Raw genomic sequence first — 22,490 nt, 5'->3', positions numbered from 1 at the left:
CTTCCCCAATTGCCCTGGAGAATGTGGTGGCTGAATCATTGAAGCTTTAAGAGTCAATGCCTTTTTTTGAATTAGTTTACGGGATGTGGGCGTCGTTGGTTCGGCGAGCATTTATTGTCCATCCCTAGTTGCCCTTCAGAAGGTGGTAGTGTTGCCTTCTTGATCCTCTGCAGTCCTTGGGGTGTAGGTACACCCCTTGTGCTGTTCGGGAAGGAGTTCCAGGATGTTGCCCCAGTGACAGTGAAGGAACGGTGATAGATTTTCAAATCAGGGTTGGTGTGGGGCTTGGAGGCAACTTGCAGGTGGTCATGTTCCTGTACATTTGCTGCTCTTTCCTTCAAGGTGGTGAAGGTCACAGGTTTGGAAGGCGCTGTTGAAGGATCTTGGTGAGTTGCTGAGTGCATCGTGTCGACGGTACATACTGCTGCCGCGTGCATCAGTGGGCTGTTTTGTCTTAGTGTGTGAAGCTTCTGGAGTGTAGTTGGGGTTGCACTCAGCAGACATGTGCAGAGCATTCCATAACATTCCTGATTTGAACCTTGTAGATGGTAGATAGGCTTTGGGGAATCTGTTTAACAATTAGTCCTGCCTTGCAGCTTTACCAGGTTGACACTCCCTTTAGTGAACCAGATGGGTTTTTACAACAACCATTGAATAGTTATCTTTACCAGACCCGCTTTTAATTCCCATGGTGTGATTTGAACCTGTGCCCACACAGCATTAGCCTGGGCCTCTGGATTACTAGTCTAGTGGCACTACCACCCCAAATGCCGTAAGAACTTCAGCAAGCAATAGGTGCCAAAACCTGCAGACCACAAATAGACATGAAATTTTTAATATAGTATTGTTTTAATCCAGAGGGCTATCAATAAAATTACATTCCCAGTATTTTAAAGCATGATTTACCATTGCAACCACCTAGACTCAAAACATGTATTGCATAAATAGCAGTCTGCAGTAAAAAGAGCAACGTTCTTGGCTAATCCTTGCACAAATCCAGAATCATTAATAATGCTTTTCAAAACGTATTTAAAGCCATGTTAACCTTTGCAGACTGTGTGTTTTTTCCAGAATCAAGCATGCACTTTATCACTGTAGACAGGTGATTGACTAACTCCCTATATCACCCCATCACAGCAACAGAGGCAATCTTCATAATAGTCATGGTATATTATTGGCAAACATCACAGTGCATCCAGTACAGCACAGAACAGTTAGCTGGAATGATTTAACAGGCTGTTGGTATACCTTTCAGCTCTGGCAGTTAATGAACCTGTGTTTTAGGGTATTACCTAAACCTCAGTTCTCTTGCTGCCTGTGGTTTAGCTGTCTTTCTGAAAAGATTTATCGCCTTATTCCCACCATCTGAACAAACTTTCCTTTGAACAATTTCCAATTATCATACCTGGGGGCAGGCCAAGCCTAGAATGATATTTGACTGCAGCAGTAGAGCACTCCCTGTTTCTTGTCTTCAGCTGCACATATAGCTAAACTAGACAACCTAATAAAAGCACTTTGGCTGGGAAACAGAAAAAAAGTCAAAGTTTGTCATTTGAGAGGGGGAAAAAGTTAAAATATTCTCTACTATTGGTATTTACCCCAGTTAGGATACATTTAAACAATGGGATTCACCATGTGGGAAATCAAGAATGTGACCCCATGTACAATGTGTCTGTCCAGTGCATTAGAGATCGAATGGAGAAAAGAACAGTCCAATTTCAATTATTCTTACATTTAAAAATTGAGTAGACTTGCGAACAAATTGCTTTCCAAGTGGAAAATGGTGTCCTTGCGCACAGAAATGCATTCAGCCAATGTGTTGGACAGATTCGGTGTCAAAATGGGTGACCAGTGAACTACAAGCTATTTCTGGATAACAGAATGGGTCAGCTGGCCTTCCTAATCTGGCACAGTAACAGGAGGCCAATCTTCCCCCTTAGCTATGCTCTGCCATTCGGTTAGATCATGACATTGGAGATAGTACAGAGATTCACAAGAATGATCCCAGGGATAAAGAACTGTAGCTACAAGTATAGATTGGAGAGGTTTGGATTGTTTTCCTTGAAGAAAAGGCAGCTGAGGGGAGACTTGATAGAGGTATTCAAGATCCTGAAGGGAATGGACAGGGGAAATAATGTGAAACTGTTCCCACTGAAGACAGCATCAAGAGCTAGAGGACACAAATTCCAAATGATTGACAAAAAGAGTAAAAGCTAATGTGAGGAAAGCCCCCCCCCCCCGGTTGGAATCTGGAACAAACATCCCGAGAGGATGATGGAGGAGGTTCAATCGAGGCATTCAAAAGGGAATCGGATTGCTAGCTGAAAAGAATGTGCACGGTTACGGGGATAAGACAGGAGACTGGGACACTTTCAGAGAGTCAGTGCAGAATCGATGGCCTCCTTCTGCACTGTAAAGATTGTGTGTTTGGTGAGCTGTCCCTCAACTCCATCTACCATATTGTTTGATACCTTTGACTATCGACCTTTGTCTTGAAATGTTCATAGTCCTTAAATTAGTTCATCGTGGATAAAAGACTGGAAGTGACTTGACGTTGGTGAGAGAACTGCAACTGGCCAACTTGGTATAACAAATTGAAAACAGAGGCAGTGTTTTGGTGACTTTGTTTGTGATGGGTGAAAAGTGCACTTTGAATGTTTAAAATCCCAATTCCTAATGAGTTTATAACAAAAATCAGAAGTCACCAGCAATTCAGGTACAATGGCGTTATCACAAAATTGACCATCATATTCATGGAATTGCATCAATCATTAAACCAGCCATTAAACTGCAAATCAAATCTAGTGCAAATGTCCAAATATAAAAAAGGAACATATATATAATCACATTTCAAACATTTTTTTGTAAAAAGTGAAGACATTTACATTATTTTCACCATTCTTCCTTCACAGCTAACAAACCAACACAAAGTTAACACTTATCAGAAATGTCTATTTAACTCTACCTCATAGATACAACCCCCTCAAACCAAAGATGGATACAGATGTCATAAAATCAGCGTTTTACAAACATTGAAAAGACAAAACTATCACTCACCCGATACAAAGGTAAACCCCCCCCAATAAATAAATAAGTTACTGTTTTTAATTATAAGCACATTAAAAAAAGATTATTTTGACAATTAAACGTAGGCTGCACTATCCTGCTAGATAATGATTTTTCCTTGCAAGTACCAAATACTGAGCTTTTACCACAAGCACACATTTTCAATAAATAGTTTTAAATTAAAAGCAACATTTTATATCACACCAGAGCTGTAATAAGATATCCCTGTTCCCTACATGGTCTTAGCTCCACTGTCAGGAAAACATTAAGCAGAGCTCAAGTACTTACCCTATAGAGGGGACAGGACACTCACTGTAGGGGGTCCTGTAATAAGGTCATTTGGTCTTAAGCCATCTTAGGTCTGAGTTAATGCATAGTGAGGGGAAAGATAAAATAGGAAAATACAAAAAAAGGATATGATTTCATGCCTCAGAAATTTCAGCTGTAAAGACAATGTTCACTCAAGTTGGGCAGGAAATAGAATGGGAGACATCCCAATGGCTCGGCATTTGCCTCGCCATTTCTAAAATATGCTGGCACAAAATAAATCTGCCATATATTGTAATAGGCACAGGACGGAAATAAAGGCAGTCAACATTTGGTACATTTTGTGCCAGCTGAACAAACATGTGGGCTGTTCAGGCCGTTTTCGGTTAAGTGTGTGTGGGTGAAATAATGGAAATTAAGGAGGTTAATCTGTAATGCATAAAACCTGGGAATGGATGCTCAGTTTTTGGACTTAAGAAAACATTTAAATTGCAAACACAGAACAGTGACATAAAGCTACAAATACCAGAAGTGCCCCAGTATAAAACCCTGCTCAAGCAAATCTGAAAGCACAGCTTTCAAAAAAGCTTTTTATTTTGCGTGGATAACCACTCTCTCATTGATTGTCATTCATTCTTAACCTTCCTGATTTAATTGCATTTTGTCCCATTGTTTCAGAACCCACAGACCAGGGAACACTGTGGGTCATCACACTGTACTAATAGAATTGAATATTTTGCCCTCTTGAATTGGGTGAAATGATCCACAGCTTGGGTGTTGCAGCTGCTCTAATCTTTATAACATGACTCAAATTGTCTTGGCATAATTTAGCCAACCACACCCAAAAACCCTTTTGGACTACTCAAAGCCTAACCAGTGTCTGCGAATGAACACTTTGCTTTGTATTTCAGTGTGACAAGATGATTGCTGTCCTCATCTGAAGATTCATTTAATTATTATCCCTGAAACATGAAATAGTGAAACATGCAAGAGCACATGACAGTGCAGAGAGTCACAATTGCTTTTCTCACTTTTTTGTAAAAAAAATTAATTTCTTCCTGTGAGGAAAATATTTTCTTGTATTAAAAATGTAGTTGTGGCAGTCAGACTGCTGGTCCTTAAACTGGAGAACCACTTTGCCTTGGATTGCCCTGCAGGCCATTTGCAGATTTCATAAGGCACTCAACAGTAGTTTGGTGACTTCTTCATTTTTTAAAAATGTTTGCCTCCCAAACGTAGTCTCGTAGCACGCACGGTGCTAAAAAGGCCTCTGGCTGGAATGTATTTAAAAATAAACAATTTCCCCTTTAACCTTCTTTCCCATGGTTCATATGAGGCTGTCGATGACTGAGAGAGCTAACTGGCGTGGTTCTGCTGCCTCCTGGTAGTAGTACGGATGAAATAATCTCTCCCGGCTGCAGACTTGCATGGCAAAATACGTGTGGCGTAATAGATGGGGGAAACGGGAGGTAAAATAGCGAACAAACTCATCTGGGACAGAGCCCAAAGTTTCTTGCACTCCCTCCGGCAGCTCCCTGTAGTGGTGCTTCTGAAAATAGAACATGAAAAATATATACAGTCAAATATTTTCCGATTCTGCCTCGCATCAAATGTCAAGGCTTTCTCAGCACTCCAAACGGCCACAAGAGTCAACTCTATCCTAATGCCGTCAGATATCTACGCAGCAAGAATATGGCTGGTTGCAAATGTCTGAGGGTTTATGTTTGCACCTTCCAGTACCTTTTAACAAATTAGAAAACAGGAAAAAAAATATTCTGCAAAATTACCAATAGCTAGTTTTGTGAAAGGGAAATCATGTTTAATCAACTCATTGAAGATCTTTGAGGAAGTAACATTTACTGTGAATGAAGGGAGACCAGTGGATGTACTGTACTTAGATTTCCAAAAGGCATTTGGATCAAAGGTTATTACGGAAACTGAAAGCTCATTTTATACAGGGTAACATATTGGCATGGATAGAAGATTGGCTGGCTAACAGAAAGCAGAGAGTAGGCATAAATTGGTCACTTGCAGGCAGGTTCGATGGGGCGAAAGGCCCACTCCTAGTTTCCATGCAATGAGTGGTGTGCAACAGGGATCAGTGCTGGGACCTCAGCTGTTCACAGTTTATATAAACAACTTGGATGAAGGGGGGGGGGGGGGGGGGGGGGGGGGGGGGGGGAGGGGGGGGGGAGAGAGAGCACGGTGGCGCAGTGGTTAGCCCCGTTGCCTGATGGCGCTGAGGTCCCAGTTTGATCCCGGCTCTGGGTCACTGTCCGTGTGAAGTTTACACATTCTCCCCATGTTTGAGTGTGTTTCACTCCCACAACCCAAAGATATGCATGGTAGGTGCATTGGCCACGCTAAATTGCCCCTTAATTGGAAAAAATGAATTGGGTACTCTAAATTTTTTTATTTTTTTTTTAAACTTGGATGAAGGGATGGTTGCCAGATTTGCTGATGACACAAAGATCGGTAGAAAAGTAAGTTGCGAAGCGGACATAAGGAGTTTAAGAAAAGATATAGATGCGTTAAGTGAGTGCGCAAAGATCAGGAGAAAATGGAGTAGAATGTGGGAAAGTGGGAAATGATCCATTTTGGCAGGCATTATAAAAACACATTATCTAAACGATGAGAGATTGCAGAGGTCTGAGATTCAGAGGATTCTTGGTGGTCTAGTGCACCAATCACAAAAGGTCAGAGAGAAGGTACAGCAAGAAAAACTAATAGAATCTTATCATTCATTGTGAGAGGAATTGAATACAGAAGTAGGCAGGTTATGGTTGTTGAATATAGCACCAGAGACCACACATTTGGAGCACAGTGTACAGTATTGGTCACCTTATTTAAAGGAAAGATGGAAATGCATTGAAAGTAGTGCAGAGAAGGTTTACCAGACTAATATGTGGAATAGGTGGGTTACCTCAAGAGGAAAGTTTGGACAGGCTAGGCTTGTATCCACTGGAGTTAAGAGTAAGAGGCAACTTGGTTGAATTATACAAGATCCTGAGAGGTCTTGACAGGGTGGATGTGGAGAGGATGCTTCCTCTTGTGGGAGATTAACAAATTTGATGGCACTTTGATCACACTCATATTTGAGATTTACAGATGTGATATTTTATGAGCGTGTTCTCCCTAAACGATTCCTCCATGCTCTCTTCACCCTGACCTTTCTGGTGTTTGGTCTTCAAGAGTCTAGGCCTTGGTGATGCAGCATACCATCGTTATATGCTGTTTGTTAACACTCCTGTGAAGCATTGAGGTTTTTTTACTGCATTAAAGGCACTATAAATGCAAGTTGTTGACTTGCAAGATGCTACAGTTATGTCACAACTGTTGTTCAAGGATTACTTCATCTGCTTTTAGATGATTTTGCCTCTGTCAAGGTTCAGGCTGTCCTTATCCACTTATCCCAAGTGACTGATGCTTTGGGGAAATGGCAGGTTATTTAATTGCCACACACACCTGAGCAGTGACCAGGAGTACAATCGACTACCAATACAGTAACAGGTTTTAATACATGACCCAACTGAGACAGAACCCAAATAATTCAAATGTATAACATTTCATACCGTTATTAGCCACTTTATTACAGATCAAAGTGATGATGCTTGAAGAATAGTGCAATTACCTTATTCCTCATTGCACGTAGCAGATCCCTCACTGAGCTCCCTTTGTATGATCGGAATTTTCGAAGATCTATAAAGGAAAAGTTAGTCTGAGATGAAACACAGGCAGTTGTGCTCAGCATCCTGGTCAATAGATGGTGACCATGCACTGAAGGGAACATCAACAGCTAGTGACCATGCACTGAAGGGAAAATCAACAGCTAGTGAGCATGCACTGAAGGGAACATTAACAGCTGGTGACCATGCACTGAAGGGAACATTAACAGCTGGTGACCATGCACTGAAGGGAACATCAACAGCTGGTGACCATGCACTGAAGGGAACATCAACAGCTGGTGACCATGCACCGAAGGGAACATCAACAGCTGGTGACCATGCACCAAAGGGAACATCAACAGCTGGTGACCATGCACTGAAGGGAACATCAACAGCTGGTGACCATGCACCAAAGGGAACATCAACAGCTGGTGACCATGCACTGAAGGGAACATCAACAGCTGGTGACGATGCACTGAAGGGAACAGAGATCAAATGGTAAATAGATACAGGAAGTTGAGTTTGCGCTGTCAAGCCTCAATGACAGATGAAATGAAATGAAATTTGCTTATTGTCACATGTAGGTGTCAAATGAAGTTACTGTGAAAAGCCCCTAGTCGCCACATTCTGCCACCTGTTCAGGGAGGCTGGTACGGGAATTGAACCGTGCTGATAGCCTGCTTTAAAAGCCAGCTATTTAGCCCTGTGCTAAACCAGCCCCTAATGTCGAGACCAGGATCAGATGCAGCTTCATATACACAATGACATCAGGGAAATGACTCCTTCCCCACAGAAAATGGGTTTCCTTTATACATCATCGGCTTAAATGGTGCATGGAGCCAAATTCTGTGCACCACACGTAAGGAAGCTGGCCAAGTCTTGGAGAGTGTGCAGAAATTTATTAGGATGAGGGTTTTTAATGATGTGAAGGTACAAAAGCTGAGATAGCTTTCTCTGCTCTAAGGAAAGCAAAAGGGAGATTGGTTAGAGGTGTGCAGAACTGTCATATCAAAACCCCTTCTAAATAGAAATGGTTTCCACTGGGAGGATCAATGGCCAGAGGGCCGGAGTTAAGGAAATTGACAAAATAATTAGAGGAGACATGAGATTGTTGTTTTTTTGGGGGGAAAGGACAGTCTGAAAGGGTGTTGGAAGTATATTCGATAGGGCACTGAACACGAAGAAAGGCTTGCATCGCTATGGGGTAAAGTTTGTCGTATTGGGATGTCATTTCCAAGAGCCAGCAAATATCTCCTTCTGTAGAGTAAGACTGTATCATTCCTTTATAAAAGCCAATACAAAATCTAGTAGGCTGAATAATATTTTGTTCTGCCACTTCACAAGCTGCATCCTCGACCCCATTACCTCCAATCTAGGCTCTTGCAGATTAAGAAAGCTGAAGCACAGGCCTGACTAGAGGGGGCAGATGGGCCTCATTCCAAACTACACAAGCTTGAAGAATTGTACCGTCAAGCCACAATCACACAATGGGGAGCCCCAGTCTTTCCTCCTGCGTGCTCACCACCCATTTCCTATCAGGGATGAAGGCATAAAGTTGTGGCAACTTTTAGTTGAGGGAGAGGAAGCAGAAAATCAAAGGGAAACATCTAGGGATGTTCATAGGAACATGATATGGAGATGCCGGCGTTGGACTGGGGTGAGCACAGTAAGAAGTCTTCCAACACCAGGTTAAAGTCCAACAGGTTTGTTTCAAACACTAGAAAGCAGCAGTGCTCCGAAAGCTAGTATTTGAAACAAACCTGTTCGACTTTAACCTGGTGTTGTAAGACATAGGAACATGAGACACTGGTAACAGCTGCTGAGCGAGACAGAAGTGAAATTTGATATTAGGTGAACATTTGCAAGTTAAATTACAAAAGACTTACACAAACATACTATTAAAAGAAGATTCCCCTTTTCTTGAACATGGTCAACATAGGGGCATCACGGTAGCATTGTGGATAGCACAATTGCTTCACAGCTCCAGGGTCCCAGGTTCGATTCCGGCTTGGGTCACTGTCTGTGCGGAGTCTGCACATCCTCCCCGTGTGTGCGTGGGTTTCCTCCGGGTGCTCCGGTTTCCTCCCACAGTCCAAAGATGTGCAGGTTAGGTGGATTGGCCATGATAAATTGCCCTTAGTGTCCAAAATTGCCCTTGGTGTTGGGTGGGGTTACTGTGTTATGGGGATAGGGTGGAGGTGTTGACCTTGGGTAAGGTGCTCTTTCTAAGAGCCGGTGCAGACTCGATGGGCCAAATGGCCTCCTTCTGCACTGTAAATTCTATGATCTAAGTAAAACAGGAACATAACATTACCTGTTTTCTTCTGCAATCTTCAAATAAATATTTACAGGATAGTAAAAATTAACAATTACCAATGGTAACAGGAAAGTAATTTAATGCAGCTACCTCTGATCTCTCTAACACAGGGTCAGAAGTGAGTACAGTACTTGAGGATGAATCAGCATGCACAACTTCAATCAACCAGTTAAAGCAGAATCCACATTATCAGCCCACCTGTCTGAAGAGGTACAGTGATGTGTTCTTTCCAGTCACCTTGAACGACACTTCGTCCACCTCTCTCCAGTTCTCGTACTATTGGTCCATCCAGAGGCTCCTTCTCTATTCGATCACTGACATCCTGCAATGATTAACCCCAAATTAGAAGACCCGGATATGAATTCCAAGTTACGGTGTGCATCTGCTGTTAACAGCAATGGAATCTTTCAGATTTACAGATTTTAATGATGTACGTTTTCTGCTTTTATACTCGCCATTTATTTTTTTTTTTTCATTTTTTTTTTTAAATCAAAAAGTCCTTCCTCTCCCTGGTGGCTACAATCACCATTTGAGTTGGCACAGAGCAATGCAGAAAAGGTTACCTGGCTGTGCACAGTTAACCTATCCCAGCTGGAGATAGTGGAGGCTCTATAATTGGACTCAATATTCCCACACCAGAGACGATGTTCCTGCTCACTAAAGGACGGCCGCACTCTGGATAAGAACAGTATTAGACATTGTATATTGATGTGTTATTCTACCATGGGGCCATAAAACTATGTCCACGACAGAACTAGTCTCTAGATAAAGTATGGGAGCACAATCCGAATTACTGTCTTCAAGAGAGGAGAGAAGGAGAGAAAACTAAAGTGGGAAAGAGAAAATTCAAACAAGTCAGTCTATAATAGGGGTGGAGGACTTACAAAAGCCTGTGTGTCGGATCTGGTGCGTTGCTCAATATTATCCAGCCCCTGGCAAGTTTTCTAAAGAAATATAGACCTATCACAATAGCACCTTCAAAATAACATTTATCATCAAATTTGCTTTCGATAATAGCATCAGCTAAATTGCTATAATAATTAATATAATATTCAAATTTGTTAATTGTAGAGTGATTGGGTGTATGCCCACATTGGCATGGCAACTGTCCTAACTTTCAATTCCTGTGCGTCTCCTACCCTGCTGTGTCTCAACATTCTTATACTAGTGTGTACAGGTTGTCCACAGCTTCAACCATATGTTTACTTGTATAAAAAAAAAAACAGCTACAACAAGCAAAAAAATCAAGGTGGATGTGGAGCGTTGTGTTTTTTTAAAATAAATTTAGAGTACCCAATTCATTTTTTCCAATTAAAGGGCAATTTAGCGTGGCCAATCCACCTAGCCTGCACATCTTTGGGTTGTGGGGGCGAAACCCACGCAAACACGGGGAGAATGTGCAAACTCCACACGGACAGTGACCCAGGACTGGGATTGAACCTGGGACCTCGGCACTGTGAGGCAACAGGGCTAACCCACTGCGCCACCGTGCTGCCCGCGTGTCATGTTTTTAATGGAAAACGAACATTAATTTTTTGTGGAGGTGAAATGCAAACTCGTGCAACTGATTGCAGAGGGGCAATTTCTGTTCTGAAAAAAGTCAATGCAGAAAGACACTACAGCATGAAGCACACCAACATACAAACTTGAGGAGACACACTGAAAATCGCACTGTTGTTTGAAACTATGTGCTGCTGTGAGCAGTTTTTCTTTCCCCAGAACGTTTTATCACAAAGTGTCTGCATGCCAGATTAACTGGCGTGAATTTAGAAAATCAGTTGTAACTGGCAACATTATCAGTGCCAGCAGACATAACAAGACATTCAGGAAAAGCAAACTCGGCCATCAGGTTAAATCAGTGGCTGAGTTGAACTTTTCTCTAGTCCCTCTTAAAAATAATTAAATTATATTGATTTGTGTATGTCGGGCCTGCGTCTGACTTTGGCTGTGTGTGAACAGTCCGTGATAAGATAAAGGCTCCCCATCCCTGGTCTACAGAACTACACAGCGCGCGATCATACTGAACAGCCTTTGGATTCACACTCCCAAAAACCTACAGGGAATCTCTTTAAAACAGTTTCTTCCCTAACCAGCAAGCTGCTCATGGTGGGTTGGAGGTTTAGAGTCAGTATTTCCATTGGATTTTGTACATTATTTCTTCCTGTTTTAATATCTATTTTTAAGACCTTATGAGCAGAACACCAGAAATGTTTATAAATGTGTGATTTGAACATAGACATGGTGAGCAGATCAGCCAGCAAAGGAATGAACTGATGAAATACCTTCTCCTCTCCCAAAGAGGCTAGCAAGGGACAAACAACTTTGAAAAAGCAGGGTAGGTGCTCCAGAGGGTGAACGCCTCCACCTCGTGTGCGAGGTTGGGGCTGATACAGCTGAAGGTGGTGTATAGAGCACATCTTACAAGGGCGAGGATGAGCCGGCTCTTTGAGGGGGTAGAAAATGTGCATGAATGTTGCGGGGGGGGGGGGGCCCCCACAAACCACTTTCATATGATTTGGTCCTGTCCAAAGCTGGAGGATTACTGAAAGGAGGTTGTTAGGGTAATCTCTAAAGTGAAACTGGATCCGGGCCCTCAGGTGACCATATTCGGGGTATCTCACCAGCTGGGGTTGGATACAGGTGTGGTGGCAGTTGTAGCCTTCGCCTAGTTGATCGCCCGAAGGCAGATCCTATTAGGGTGGAGATCAACCTCTCCACCCTGTGCCTTGGCGTGGTGGGGGGACCTGCTGGAATTCTTGACGCTCGAGAAAGTCAAATTTGAACTGAGGGGAAGGATGGAGGGGTTCTACAATTCATGGGCGTTATTCATTATGCACTTTCGAGAATTGGATTACATCGAACATTAGGGGGGAGGAGAACTGTATGTGTTAATGGTGACTATGGGTGATTCCGGATTCCTTTTTGTCATTTGTTTATTGTAACATGTGGGCTAATGTTTGGGGAGAGGATGGGATCGTTGTTATTGATATGGGGATTGACATTACATGCGTTACTGATTATTGTTTATTGTTGGGTGTAAATTTGGGAGAAAATGTGAAAAAGGAAAAGAATTTTAAAAAAATTTTTTTTTTTTTTTTTTTTTTTTTAAAAGAAAAAGCAGGGTAGGAAAAAAACACTCCATAAGGGAGGTGTTGATCTTTCAAAATTAACTTCCTGTTTTTCTGAATCCACAGTATGAAGCATGTTGCAAAGAAAATGGTGAGCAGCAGCTCTAGAAGACAATAAATAAGGAACTGAATTGTGTGCTCATTGGATGAAAAATAGACAAACCTGGAAAAACTGAAGCTGTTTCTCAAGACTCCAAAAGAAAGGATGTTTCAGCACACATTTTGCAGACGGGCGTTTCTGTGGGTCCATGTTTATCATCTCTTGAATTAAGTTGTGAGCAATAATATCCTCTAGAAGGAGAAATAAGAAATGACTGATAAATCGACTAAGAAACAATCAAATTTCTCTGGAGCTGCATTGCTGGAGGAAGGCGCGGCTGTTTGGAGAAGGAAACAATAATTTCTCTATCAGGCATTGGACAACAACAACTTATATTTATGTAGCACCTTTAATGTAATGAAATGTCCCAAGACACTTCACAGGAGCTTTATAAATAAAACAAGCCACATTCGGAGATATTAGTTCAGATGACCAGCTTGGGAAAGGAGTTTGAACTGAGGATCAAAACAACAGCTTCAATCTTCCCAATATTTAATTGGAGGACATTTCTGCTCATGCAGTACTGGATATATCAAATAAGCAGTCAGGTAATTCTGCACCAGTGGAGGAGTTGGGAACGGTGCTGGTGAGGAAGAGCTGGGCACTCAGTGTGAAAACTAGCACTGTGCCATTGGATGTTGTCACCAAGGATTGAGAGAAGATTTGAAAAGATGACAAAAGTAAGAATTAGGAGAGAATCCAGAATGTAAGTGAGGCAGCAGGAAGAGAAGCTATTGCAATTTGTTACAATTTGAGAGGTAAGAACAGAACCATGTAACAGACTCCTGCTCCAAAGGTAACGGGAAGGATTTGAGACCCAGAGCTGCTTATCAAAGTCTAATCTATCAACACTGGACCAGAAGAGTTTAGAATAAGCTCCAGATGTCTAAACGGCAGAGGGGATTGAATCGCACAATGCTGAAGATGGGCAGGATGCCCACTCTAATCCAGATCACCTTGACCACACTGTCTTTTTTTTAAAAAGAAATTTAGAGTACCCAATTATTTTTTCCAATTAAGGGGCAATTCAGCATGGACAATCCACCTAACCTGCACATCTTTGGGTTGTGGGGGTGAAACCCACGCAGACATGGGGAGAATGTGCAAACTCCACACGGACAGTGACCCAGGGCCGGGATTCGAAACCTGGTCCTCAGCGCCGCAGTCCCAGTGCTATCCACTGCGCCATGCCGCCCGACCACACAATGTCAACCAGCCAAAAAAGGGCAGTGGTAATGATTTGGAGCAAAGCGTTACACGAACCATTATATAGAGAACTTAATAGAACACAAGCAAGTCAGTTGGATTGAACGGCACCACCAGTTTAAAAATCCTACAAAATACATAAGTGTCGGAACCGAGCGTGTCGATAAGAATATATTGGAGCTGCTTCGAGTGTTTGGGTCTTTCTCGGGATACAAGCTGAATTTAGACAAGAGTGAGTATTTTGTGGTGTCTCGGCCGGGGGTGGGGGGGCTGCCATTCCGTAGGGCAGAGACTCACTTTAGGTATCTGGGGGTGCAGGTTGCCCGCCGAGTGGGGGGGGGGGGCGCTTCACAGGTACAACATCACTAGTTTGGTGGGGAGAGTGAAAGCTGATCTGGCGAGGTGGGATGGTCTCCCTCTGTCACTGGCGGGTCGGGTACAGGCGGTTAAAATGAACGTGTTGTCGCGATTCCTGCTTATTTTCCAATGCCTGCCGAATTTCCTGCCAAAGGTGTTTTTCAGAGAGATTGAGGGAAGGATTACCTCGTTCTTATGGGGAGGGAAGGTGGCCAGAGTGAGAAAGATGCTGCTACAGAGGGGAAGGCAGGCAGGGGGTTTGGGTCTTCCGAACCTGATGTACTACTATTGGGCGGCGAATGTGGAGAAGGTGCGGAGCTGGGTCAGAGGAGTTGATTCCCAGTGGGTCAGAATGGAGGAGAGTTTGTGCAGGGGGTCGGGACTGAAAGCACTGGCAACATCGCCGCTCCAGATAGCCCCGGGGAAATACTCAGGGAGTCCAGTAATAATAGCTCATTGAGAATTTGGAGGCAGTTTCGCCAACACTTCAGGTTGGGGGCAGGGTCAAGGGAAATGCCGATTTGGGGGGACCACAGATTTGAGCCAGGGAGATGGGATGGAAATTATCGCAAGTGGGAGGAGAAGGGGATTAAGACGCGAAAAGGAGGGGGGGGGGGGGGGGGGGGGGGGGGGGGGAGGGGAGTGTTGGAGGAGGTGCTGACGACAGGGGGACTGGAGAAGGGGGTAGTGTCAGTGGTTTACGGAGCTATTCTGGAAGAGGAGAAGGCACCACTGGAAGGGATCAAAGCAAAGTGGGAGGAAGAGTTGGGCGAGGATATGGAGGAGGGGTTCTGGTGTGAGGTGCTCCGGAGTGAATGCCTCCACCTTGTGCGCGAGGTTGGGGCTGATACAGCTGAAGGTGGTGTACAGAGCACACCTCACGCGGGTGAGGATGAGCCGATTCTTTGAAGGAGTAGAAGATGTGTGTGAGCGTTGCCTCGTGTACCTGTTCATGACAGTTTAAAATCATCTACCTAAACCTCCAGGTCTCTTTGGACCCTCACTGTTTCTAGATTCTTGTCTTTCAGAAAGTATTCCTTTCTATTATCTTTAGCTCCAAAGTGGATGGCCTCATATTTGTTTATGTTGCAATCTATTTGTCATAGTTTTGCCTATTCACAATCTATTAATATCGCTTTGTAAATTTGTGCTCCCATCTACATTGCCAATTATCTTTTTGCCATTGTCTGAGACTCTGCCTCCTGATCCTCAGCCAGTATCCAAACCATTGCAATAAACGCCAACATTAACTGACTGCACCTTCCAAGGAACATTATCAAATGTCTTCTGGAAGTCAATATAAATAACATCCAGACACGCTCCTCGTGTCCGCCGCCCTCGGCCATCTTTTCCTGGCTTTTTGCTGCCCTCATTCTCTTTTCTGCCCATTTGCTGTTTCAGGGGCATTTCCTTGGGTGTTGGACGGTTTCGAGTGAGGGTGGGGGAGGTTTGGTCGACTTAACAGTAAATTGTTTGGGTAAAAAAAAACTAATTTGAGGTCTCCAAGGAGACTTGCATTTGACTGCGCAGCACTTCCCACCACCGGAAGACTCGATAGATTATAATAATAATAATAATAATAATAATAATAATAATAATAGCTTGTCACAAGTAGGCAACAAAGTTACTGTGAAAAGCCCCTAGTCGCCACATTCTGGCGCCTGTTCGGGGAGTCCAGTACGGGAATTGAACCCGCGCTGCTGCCTTGTTCTGCATTACAAACCAGCTGTTTAGCCCAGTGTGCTAAACCTCTTGATAAGCAAGGGGGTGAAAATTTATTGTGGACAAGCAGGATGGAGTTGAGGTGAAAATCCAGTCAGCCATGACCTTGTGAAATGGTGGAGCAGTTTCAAGGGCCGAGTGGCCTACTCCTGCTTCTAGGGTGGCACGGTAGCACAATGGTTAGCACTGTTGCTTCAAAGCGCCAGGGACCCGGGTTCGATTCCCGGCTTGGGTCACTGTCTGTGCGGAGTCTGCACATTCCTCCAAGTGCTCCGGTTTCCTCCCACAAGTCCTGAAAGACATCCTTGTAGGTGAATTGGACATTCTGAATTCTCCCTCAGTGTACCCGAACAGGCGCCGGAATGTGGCGACTAGGGGCTTTTCACAGTAACTTCATTGCAGTCTAATGTAAGCCTACTTGTGAACTAGTAAAGATTATATTATTATTAGTTCATATGATCAGCTGTTTTCTCAGTCTGACAAGCCCACATCTAATATCTGGGCTTGTGATGGCTGGCCTGATTTTCCCTGTCACCCAAAAGGGAAGTGTATGATCTCTGCTTACAGATTGGCAGAATTACTTGCACAAAGCACCATTCAATAAGCTCATGGAGCATAGAACATAGAAAATACAGCACAGAACAGGCCCTTCGGCCCACGATGTTGTGCCGAACCTTTGTAAGTGGCGTAATGAAAGTGCAATGCACCGCATTACTGCTCATTAATTAACTTTTAAAACACTGCTGGCAAGACTGCCAATTTAAATTATTCTTTAACTCTACACAAAGCAAATCAAAGTTTTGGGTCTTACAAATAAAAGTTTTAGGGTCATACGAGGTTTACAGCGGTGGGCCGAAGGGCTGTTTCTGTGCCAGTTAAAAACAACCACCTAACTATTCTAATCCAATTTTCCAGCACTTAGCCCATAGCCTTGTATGCCTTGGCTTCGCAAGTGCACATCTAAATGTCATGAGGGTCTCTGCACCCCCACCCTTTCAGGCAGCGAATTCCAAACTCCCTCCACCCTCTGGGTAAAAAAAATCTTTTAACCTCCTGCCCTTTACCTTAAATCTATGCCCCCTGGTCACTGATCCATCCACCAAGGAGAAACATTTCTTCTTGCCTACTCTATCTATGCCCCTCATAATTTTATCATTTCTCATCTAAGTAGTTTCATCAGATCTCTGATGTAGTCAGCAATGTTGAAAATACACAGGGACAAAGGATGAATTCGTCCCCAAGAGCACCCCAAAAATCCCTGGGAAATTCAATCAGGTGGAAGACCAGAGAAACGTCACGCTGGCGGAAGTAACAATCTGTTAGCAGCTGCTCCTCCAATCAGACAGAAACAGCCTGTGATTACATTAGTAGCAAGCAGTGGGAAGGTGAATGGCGACATTTACTCCGAGGCCCAAGCCAGAGGAAGAGGAATGAGAGGGGCTGCAAGACTGGGTGGGGGGTTGAAACTTTCTTCCGCAAACAGCAATTGATGCTACATTAATCTGAGATTTAGATCTGAGATGCAATGAAACAAATGTAGTAACTGTGTGGTTAAAGTCTTCTAGCTGTGCACGTACGTCATGAAAATGCATTAGCTATGACCTCAGCAGTCCACAGAAGGGGAGTTTAGTGTGATAGCAAATTGTGTCTGATAGTATTGGTCAGTTAATATTAAAAACCTTTTCTGCTAACTTCTGTAGCCATTTGGGATGGCCACGTACAAAGGGTTCCGGGAAAATATGGCCACTTGCAAAGGACCATGGGAAATATGATCAACCCAGAACTCAGATGCTCAGAGCTTAGGTATATTGGCAACTCAGATAACTAGACGCTATCGAAACCCCCAGCTAGTTTGCATTCTAATGGCCCATTTCCCCAGAACAAAAGACCTGTACTCAGGTAACAGATACAGAAAGACTCATCAGCGCCACTCCCTTTACTCAGGACGCCCAAACAGCCACGTTCAATGACCACTCAGGCCACGCCCCTTTATTGGCTAAAATCGAAGGCAGTAATCGAAGCCTGCCGAATTATTGGGTCCAAAGCTAAGGACAGCACGAAAGAGCGCAAAGCCCCAGAAGGATAAAGAGAGAAACTGGCATGTGTTTGGTCTCTCTTGGCCCGGCCTAAGCCTGCAACCAATTGCAGCATCATAAACCAGAAGCAAGTTCAAGACCAATGATCGGTACCAGACGGATGAGCCCAACAGAAACGAAGTCACTTCTCCAGACCCAGCCACGTCAGATCCGAACAAAGGCCTTGTTCCTCTGCATAAAGCCTGAAGTTAAGTACAGGTTGTTGTAGTGTTAGGTGTAATTTAGCTTGTAGTGTTTTATGTTGCATGTCAAAGTAATTCTTGTGTGTAAATAAACTATCACTGAACTTGAACTAACTGGTTGTTTGGTCTTTGATCGATATCTGGTAAAGCCTTGTGGTGGTATCATTTGATACCTGGCGAATCTGAAAAGCAATATTATCATTAATAACTGTCAGATCGACTTCCGGTGGGGTGGGCGAGCAGGGCGGCCGCAAAAACAAGAGCTCCCGCCGGTGGCCGCGATTCCCGGCGATTTCGGGGAAATCCCCGAGACCCCACGCACTCCCAGACTATCGTCAGCCTTTAGGGCCACCACGAGCAGCCAGCGGGGCCGGTTTAAAAGCCGGCGAAGAACCCCGCGCGGGTGTCGGGCGGCGGAGGCTGAGGCGCCAGGCCCGGCAGGTCGGAGCAGCGGGGACGGAGCTTCGAAGAGGCCGTGGCGCCATGTAGGGAGGGTGCTCCACGTCGGATGGCTCCCACCTAGGAAGAAGAAGGTTGAAGCCTGGTCCCAGGTGAATGTAGAGGAGAAAGAAAGAAGATTTATGGAAGTTTGGTAAAAGTTTTTTCTCAAAAAAGAAGAATGTCAGATTGATGAAGGGCAGGAGGGTGAAGGGGGAGAGAGGAGAAAGGAAAGAAGATAAAAAAACAATAAGCCGCTAAAAGATGCGAAAAGCAGCGTCAAAGAAAGGAGGAAACGCGGGTTCGCCGCCAAAGGAGAAGACGAGCAAAAGCAAAAGTGTTGACAGGATGGCGGAAGCCGAACTGCAAGGCGGGACCGCACTACTTATGGTGGAGAGGATGACCGAGGTGATGGTGGTGGAGCTGGAAAAACGTTTGGTGAGGCACATGGAGATCCTGAGGAAAGAGATGGCGGTCGTGTTGAGGTCATTGTTGGAGGAGGCAATCGGCCCGATCAGGGTGGAGGTGGCAAAGGCATTGGCCGAGGTGAGAGAGCAGGGCGAGAAGATGAAGGAAGTGGAGGAGGCCGTGACACAACACAGCGACCAGGTCACCTCGATGGGGGACGACCTTCAGAGGGTGGTGGTTAACAGAAGGCTCCGAGCAAAGCTGGAAGACTTGGAAAACCGTTCAAGGCAGCACAATTTGAGAATTGTGGGCTTGCCCGAAGGGACAGAGGGCCCAAGGCCAACGCAATACTTCGCTAAGAAGTTGGCGGAGCTGATGGGGGAGGGTGAGAACCCCACCCTGTACGAGCTAGACCGAGCTCATCGGTCATTAAGGCAAAAGCCCAAAGTGAACGAGCTTCCAAGGGGAGTAATTATCTGCTTCCATAAGTTTTGCATGAAGGAGAAAGTATTCAGCTGGGCGAAGCAGAAGCGTGAGGTGCTGTGGGATGGTTCGGATCTACCAGGACTGGACGGTGGAGTTGGCAAAAAGACGAGCGGCGTTTGGGCGAGTGAAGGCGGCTTTGTACAAGAAGGGGGTGCGATTTGGTGTGGTGTACCCGGCGAAGTTGAGAGTAACATATAAAGCCAAAGACTTTTATTTTGAGACAGCGGAGGCGGCTGAGGCGTTCGTGAGGGCAGAAGGCTTGGGACAGACGTGAAGAGCGGAACTGGGAGAAAGACTGTGGACTGTGTTTGAGCAGCTGGAAAATGTACAAATGTAACAACTTTCTTTTTACTGATTTGTATTGAAATTTGAAATTTACTTCTCTTTGCATTGTTACAGAGTTCAAGTTAATGCCATTCTGTGTTGCGACGGTTAAATGTTATGTTAGTGAATTGTAGGGGTTGGATTGTTGGGTTTGTTTTGGTGTTTTTTTCTCTGGGACTGGGCGGAAGGGGGCGAGAGGTATTGGCGGGGGGGAGCCACCCGCGCTAGCTAACTAGAGTCAGTTAGTGAACGGGGTGAGGTGAGAGGAGGACTGCGGACGTTGGAGCCTGGATAGCAGGCTTCAATGGGCCTACGAGGCGAGCAAGAGGGGGTGGAGGGAGGGATGTTGGGGGATGTTTTTGTAGGGGGGGTTCTTGGGAGGGGGGGGGGGAGAAAGGGGTTCGATGTTAACAATGGACAGGGGCGGGTCAGGCTTATGGGGTAGGGCCCGGTGGTATGGTGATGGTGGATAAGAAAGGTTGGGGAGGGGGGTAAGAGACCCCCCAGTAAGGATAATCACGTGGAACGTGAGGGGGCTAGGAGGTCCGGTCAAGAGGTCAAGGGTGCTTGCACATCTTAAAAGTTTGAAAGCCGATGCAGCAATGCTGCAGGAGAGTCACTTGAGGGTGAAGGACCAGGTGAGACTTAAAAAGGGCTGGGTTAGCCAAGTGTTTCACTCCAGATTCGATGGAAGGGCTCGAGGGGTAGCGGTGCTGGTCAGCAAAAGGGTACGCTTCCAGATGGAGAAAGTGGTGGCAGATCAGGGGGGTAGATATGTGATTGTGACAGGGGCATTGGAGGGGAGATTAGTGGCGCTGTTAAGTGTATACGGTCCCAATTGGGACGATGTGGGATTCGCGAGGAAGGTGGTTGGGGCTATTCCCGACTTAGACACGCATGAGCTGATTGTGGGGGGGGAATTGGAACCTGGTGCAGGAGCCAAGGTTGGACAGATCACGGCCGCGCTCGCTGGTCCCATCAGGGGGGGCGAAGGCGCTGGCTGGGCTAATGGTGGAAATGGGAGGGGTTGGACCCTTGGAGGTTCCTGCACCCAAGGGAACAGGAGTATTTGTTTTTCTCAGCGGTCCAGAAGGTATACTCGCGGATCGACTTTTTTGTGGTTGGGAAGGCTTTGCTGGCTGGAGTCAAGGGGTCGGAATGCTCTGCAATTGCAGTGTCAGATCACGCTCCACATTGGGTGGATATGGTGCTAGAGAAGGGGGCAGCGCAGAGACCGGGGTGGAAACTGGATGTGGGGCTTTTGGGGAACCAAGTATTCTGTGAGAAAATTGAAACGGCAATTAAGGAATATGTAGGCTTTAATTGTACGGGTGAGGTGTCGAAGGCAGTCGCCTGGGAGGCTGTAAAGGCGGTGGTGAGAGGTGAGGTAATTTTGTTTAAGGCTAGGGTGGATAAGGAGGAGAGGTTGGAGCGGCAGAGGGTAATAGATGAGATGTTGGAGGTAGATAGGAGGTATGCAGAGGATGGGGACCCGGCAAAGCTGGAAAAGAGGAAGGAACTACAGGCGAGCTTCGACCGACTGTCCACCAGGAAGGCGGTGCGCCAACTGAGACGAGCAAGGGGTGCAGTTTATGAACATGGAGAACATGTTAGCAGGTCAGCTCCGGAGGCAGGCAGCGGCAAGGGAAATTCTTCAGGTGAAGGATAGGGCAGGGAAGTTGGTGGTGGCCCCAGTGCTGATTAACAAGGTTTTTCAGGAGTTTTATGAGAGGTTGTACAAGTCAGAGACACTCGGAGGAGACCGTGAGATGCAGGAATTTCTCGATGGGTTGGAGTACCCGAGGCTAGGGGAGGGGGACAGGGCTACATTAGAAGGAGCAATAGTGGAGCGGGAGATAAAGGATGCGATTGGGAGGATGCAGTCAGGAAAGGTGGCAGGGCCGGATGGGTTTCCGGTGGAATATTATAAAAAATTTAAGGATAGGTTGGCACCCCTGATGGTGGGGATGTTTGAGGAGGCGATAGGGAAGGGGGTGTTGCCGCAAACCTTGGGGCAGGCATCGATTTCCCTGTTACTAAAAAAAGATAAGGATCCGACGGAGTGTGGGTCGTATCGGCCCATATCACTTCTGAATGTGGACGTAAAAGTGTTGGCGAAGGTACTGGCGGGTAGGCTGGAGGAGTGCCTTCCGAAGGTAATAGGGGAGGATCAGACGGGGTTCGTGAAAGGGAGGCAGCTGTTTTCGAACATTAGGAGAGTTTTGAACGTTGTTATGGCACCGGCGGTAAGAAAGGAAACAGAGGTAGTGGTGGCATTGGACGCCGAGAAGGCATTTGATCGGGTAGAATGGGGGATACCCGATGGCAGTGCTGGAGCGATTTGGGATTGGACCAAGGTTTGTGAACTGGGTAAAGCTATTATATAAGGAACCGAAGGCGAGTGTCCGCACAAATAATATCAGTTCGAGATATTTCTCTCTTCACCGTGGGACGAGACAGGGATGTCCTATGTCCCCCCTGCTGTTTGCACTTGCGATTGAGCCGTTGGCCATCGCATTGAGAAGTTCGGGAGCATGGAAAGGAATAGTGCGGGGGGGGATAGAGCATAGGGTGTCCTTATATGCCGACGACTTGCTGCTGTGTGTGTCGGAGCCGAGTGCGTCGATAGAAGGAATATTGGAGCTACTGCGGGTATTTGGGTCTTTCTCGGGGTACAAGTTGAACCTGGACAAGAGTGAGTACTTTGTGGTGTCTCGGCCGGGGGTGG

The 22,490-nt window shown here is 45.4% G+C and overlaps 1 protein-coding gene across 1 annotated transcript in view; it reads right to left on the bottom strand.

Annotated features, from left to right (window-relative positions):
• Positions 1–830: 830 nt before the first annotated feature.
• Positions 831–22,490, bottom strand: part of ern1 (endoplasmic reticulum to nucleus signaling 1) — a 110,856-nt gene continuing 89,196 nt past the window's right edge. The window contains exons 19-22 of the mRNA XM_072483759.1: positions 12,607–12,734; positions 9,514–9,637; positions 6,965–7,032; positions 831–4,882 (exon numbers count right to left, since the gene is read on the bottom strand). Of these exons, the coding sequence (XP_072339860.1) occupies positions 4,661–4,882; positions 6,965–7,032; positions 9,514–9,637; positions 12,607–12,734 (542 nt within the window). The 3' untranslated portion in view covers positions 831–4,660. The remainder of the gene's footprint in view (positions 4,883–6,964; positions 7,033–9,513; positions 9,638–12,606; positions 12,735–22,490) is intronic.

This window comes from Scyliorhinus torazame, chromosome 18, assembly GCF_047496885.1.
Source record: "Scyliorhinus torazame isolate Kashiwa2021f chromosome 18, sScyTor2.1, whole genome shotgun sequence".
NCBI lineage: Eukaryota > Metazoa > Chordata > Chondrichthyes > Carcharhiniformes > Scyliorhinidae > Scyliorhinus > Scyliorhinus torazame.
This window is presented reverse-complemented; position numbering and strand designations above follow the sequence as displayed.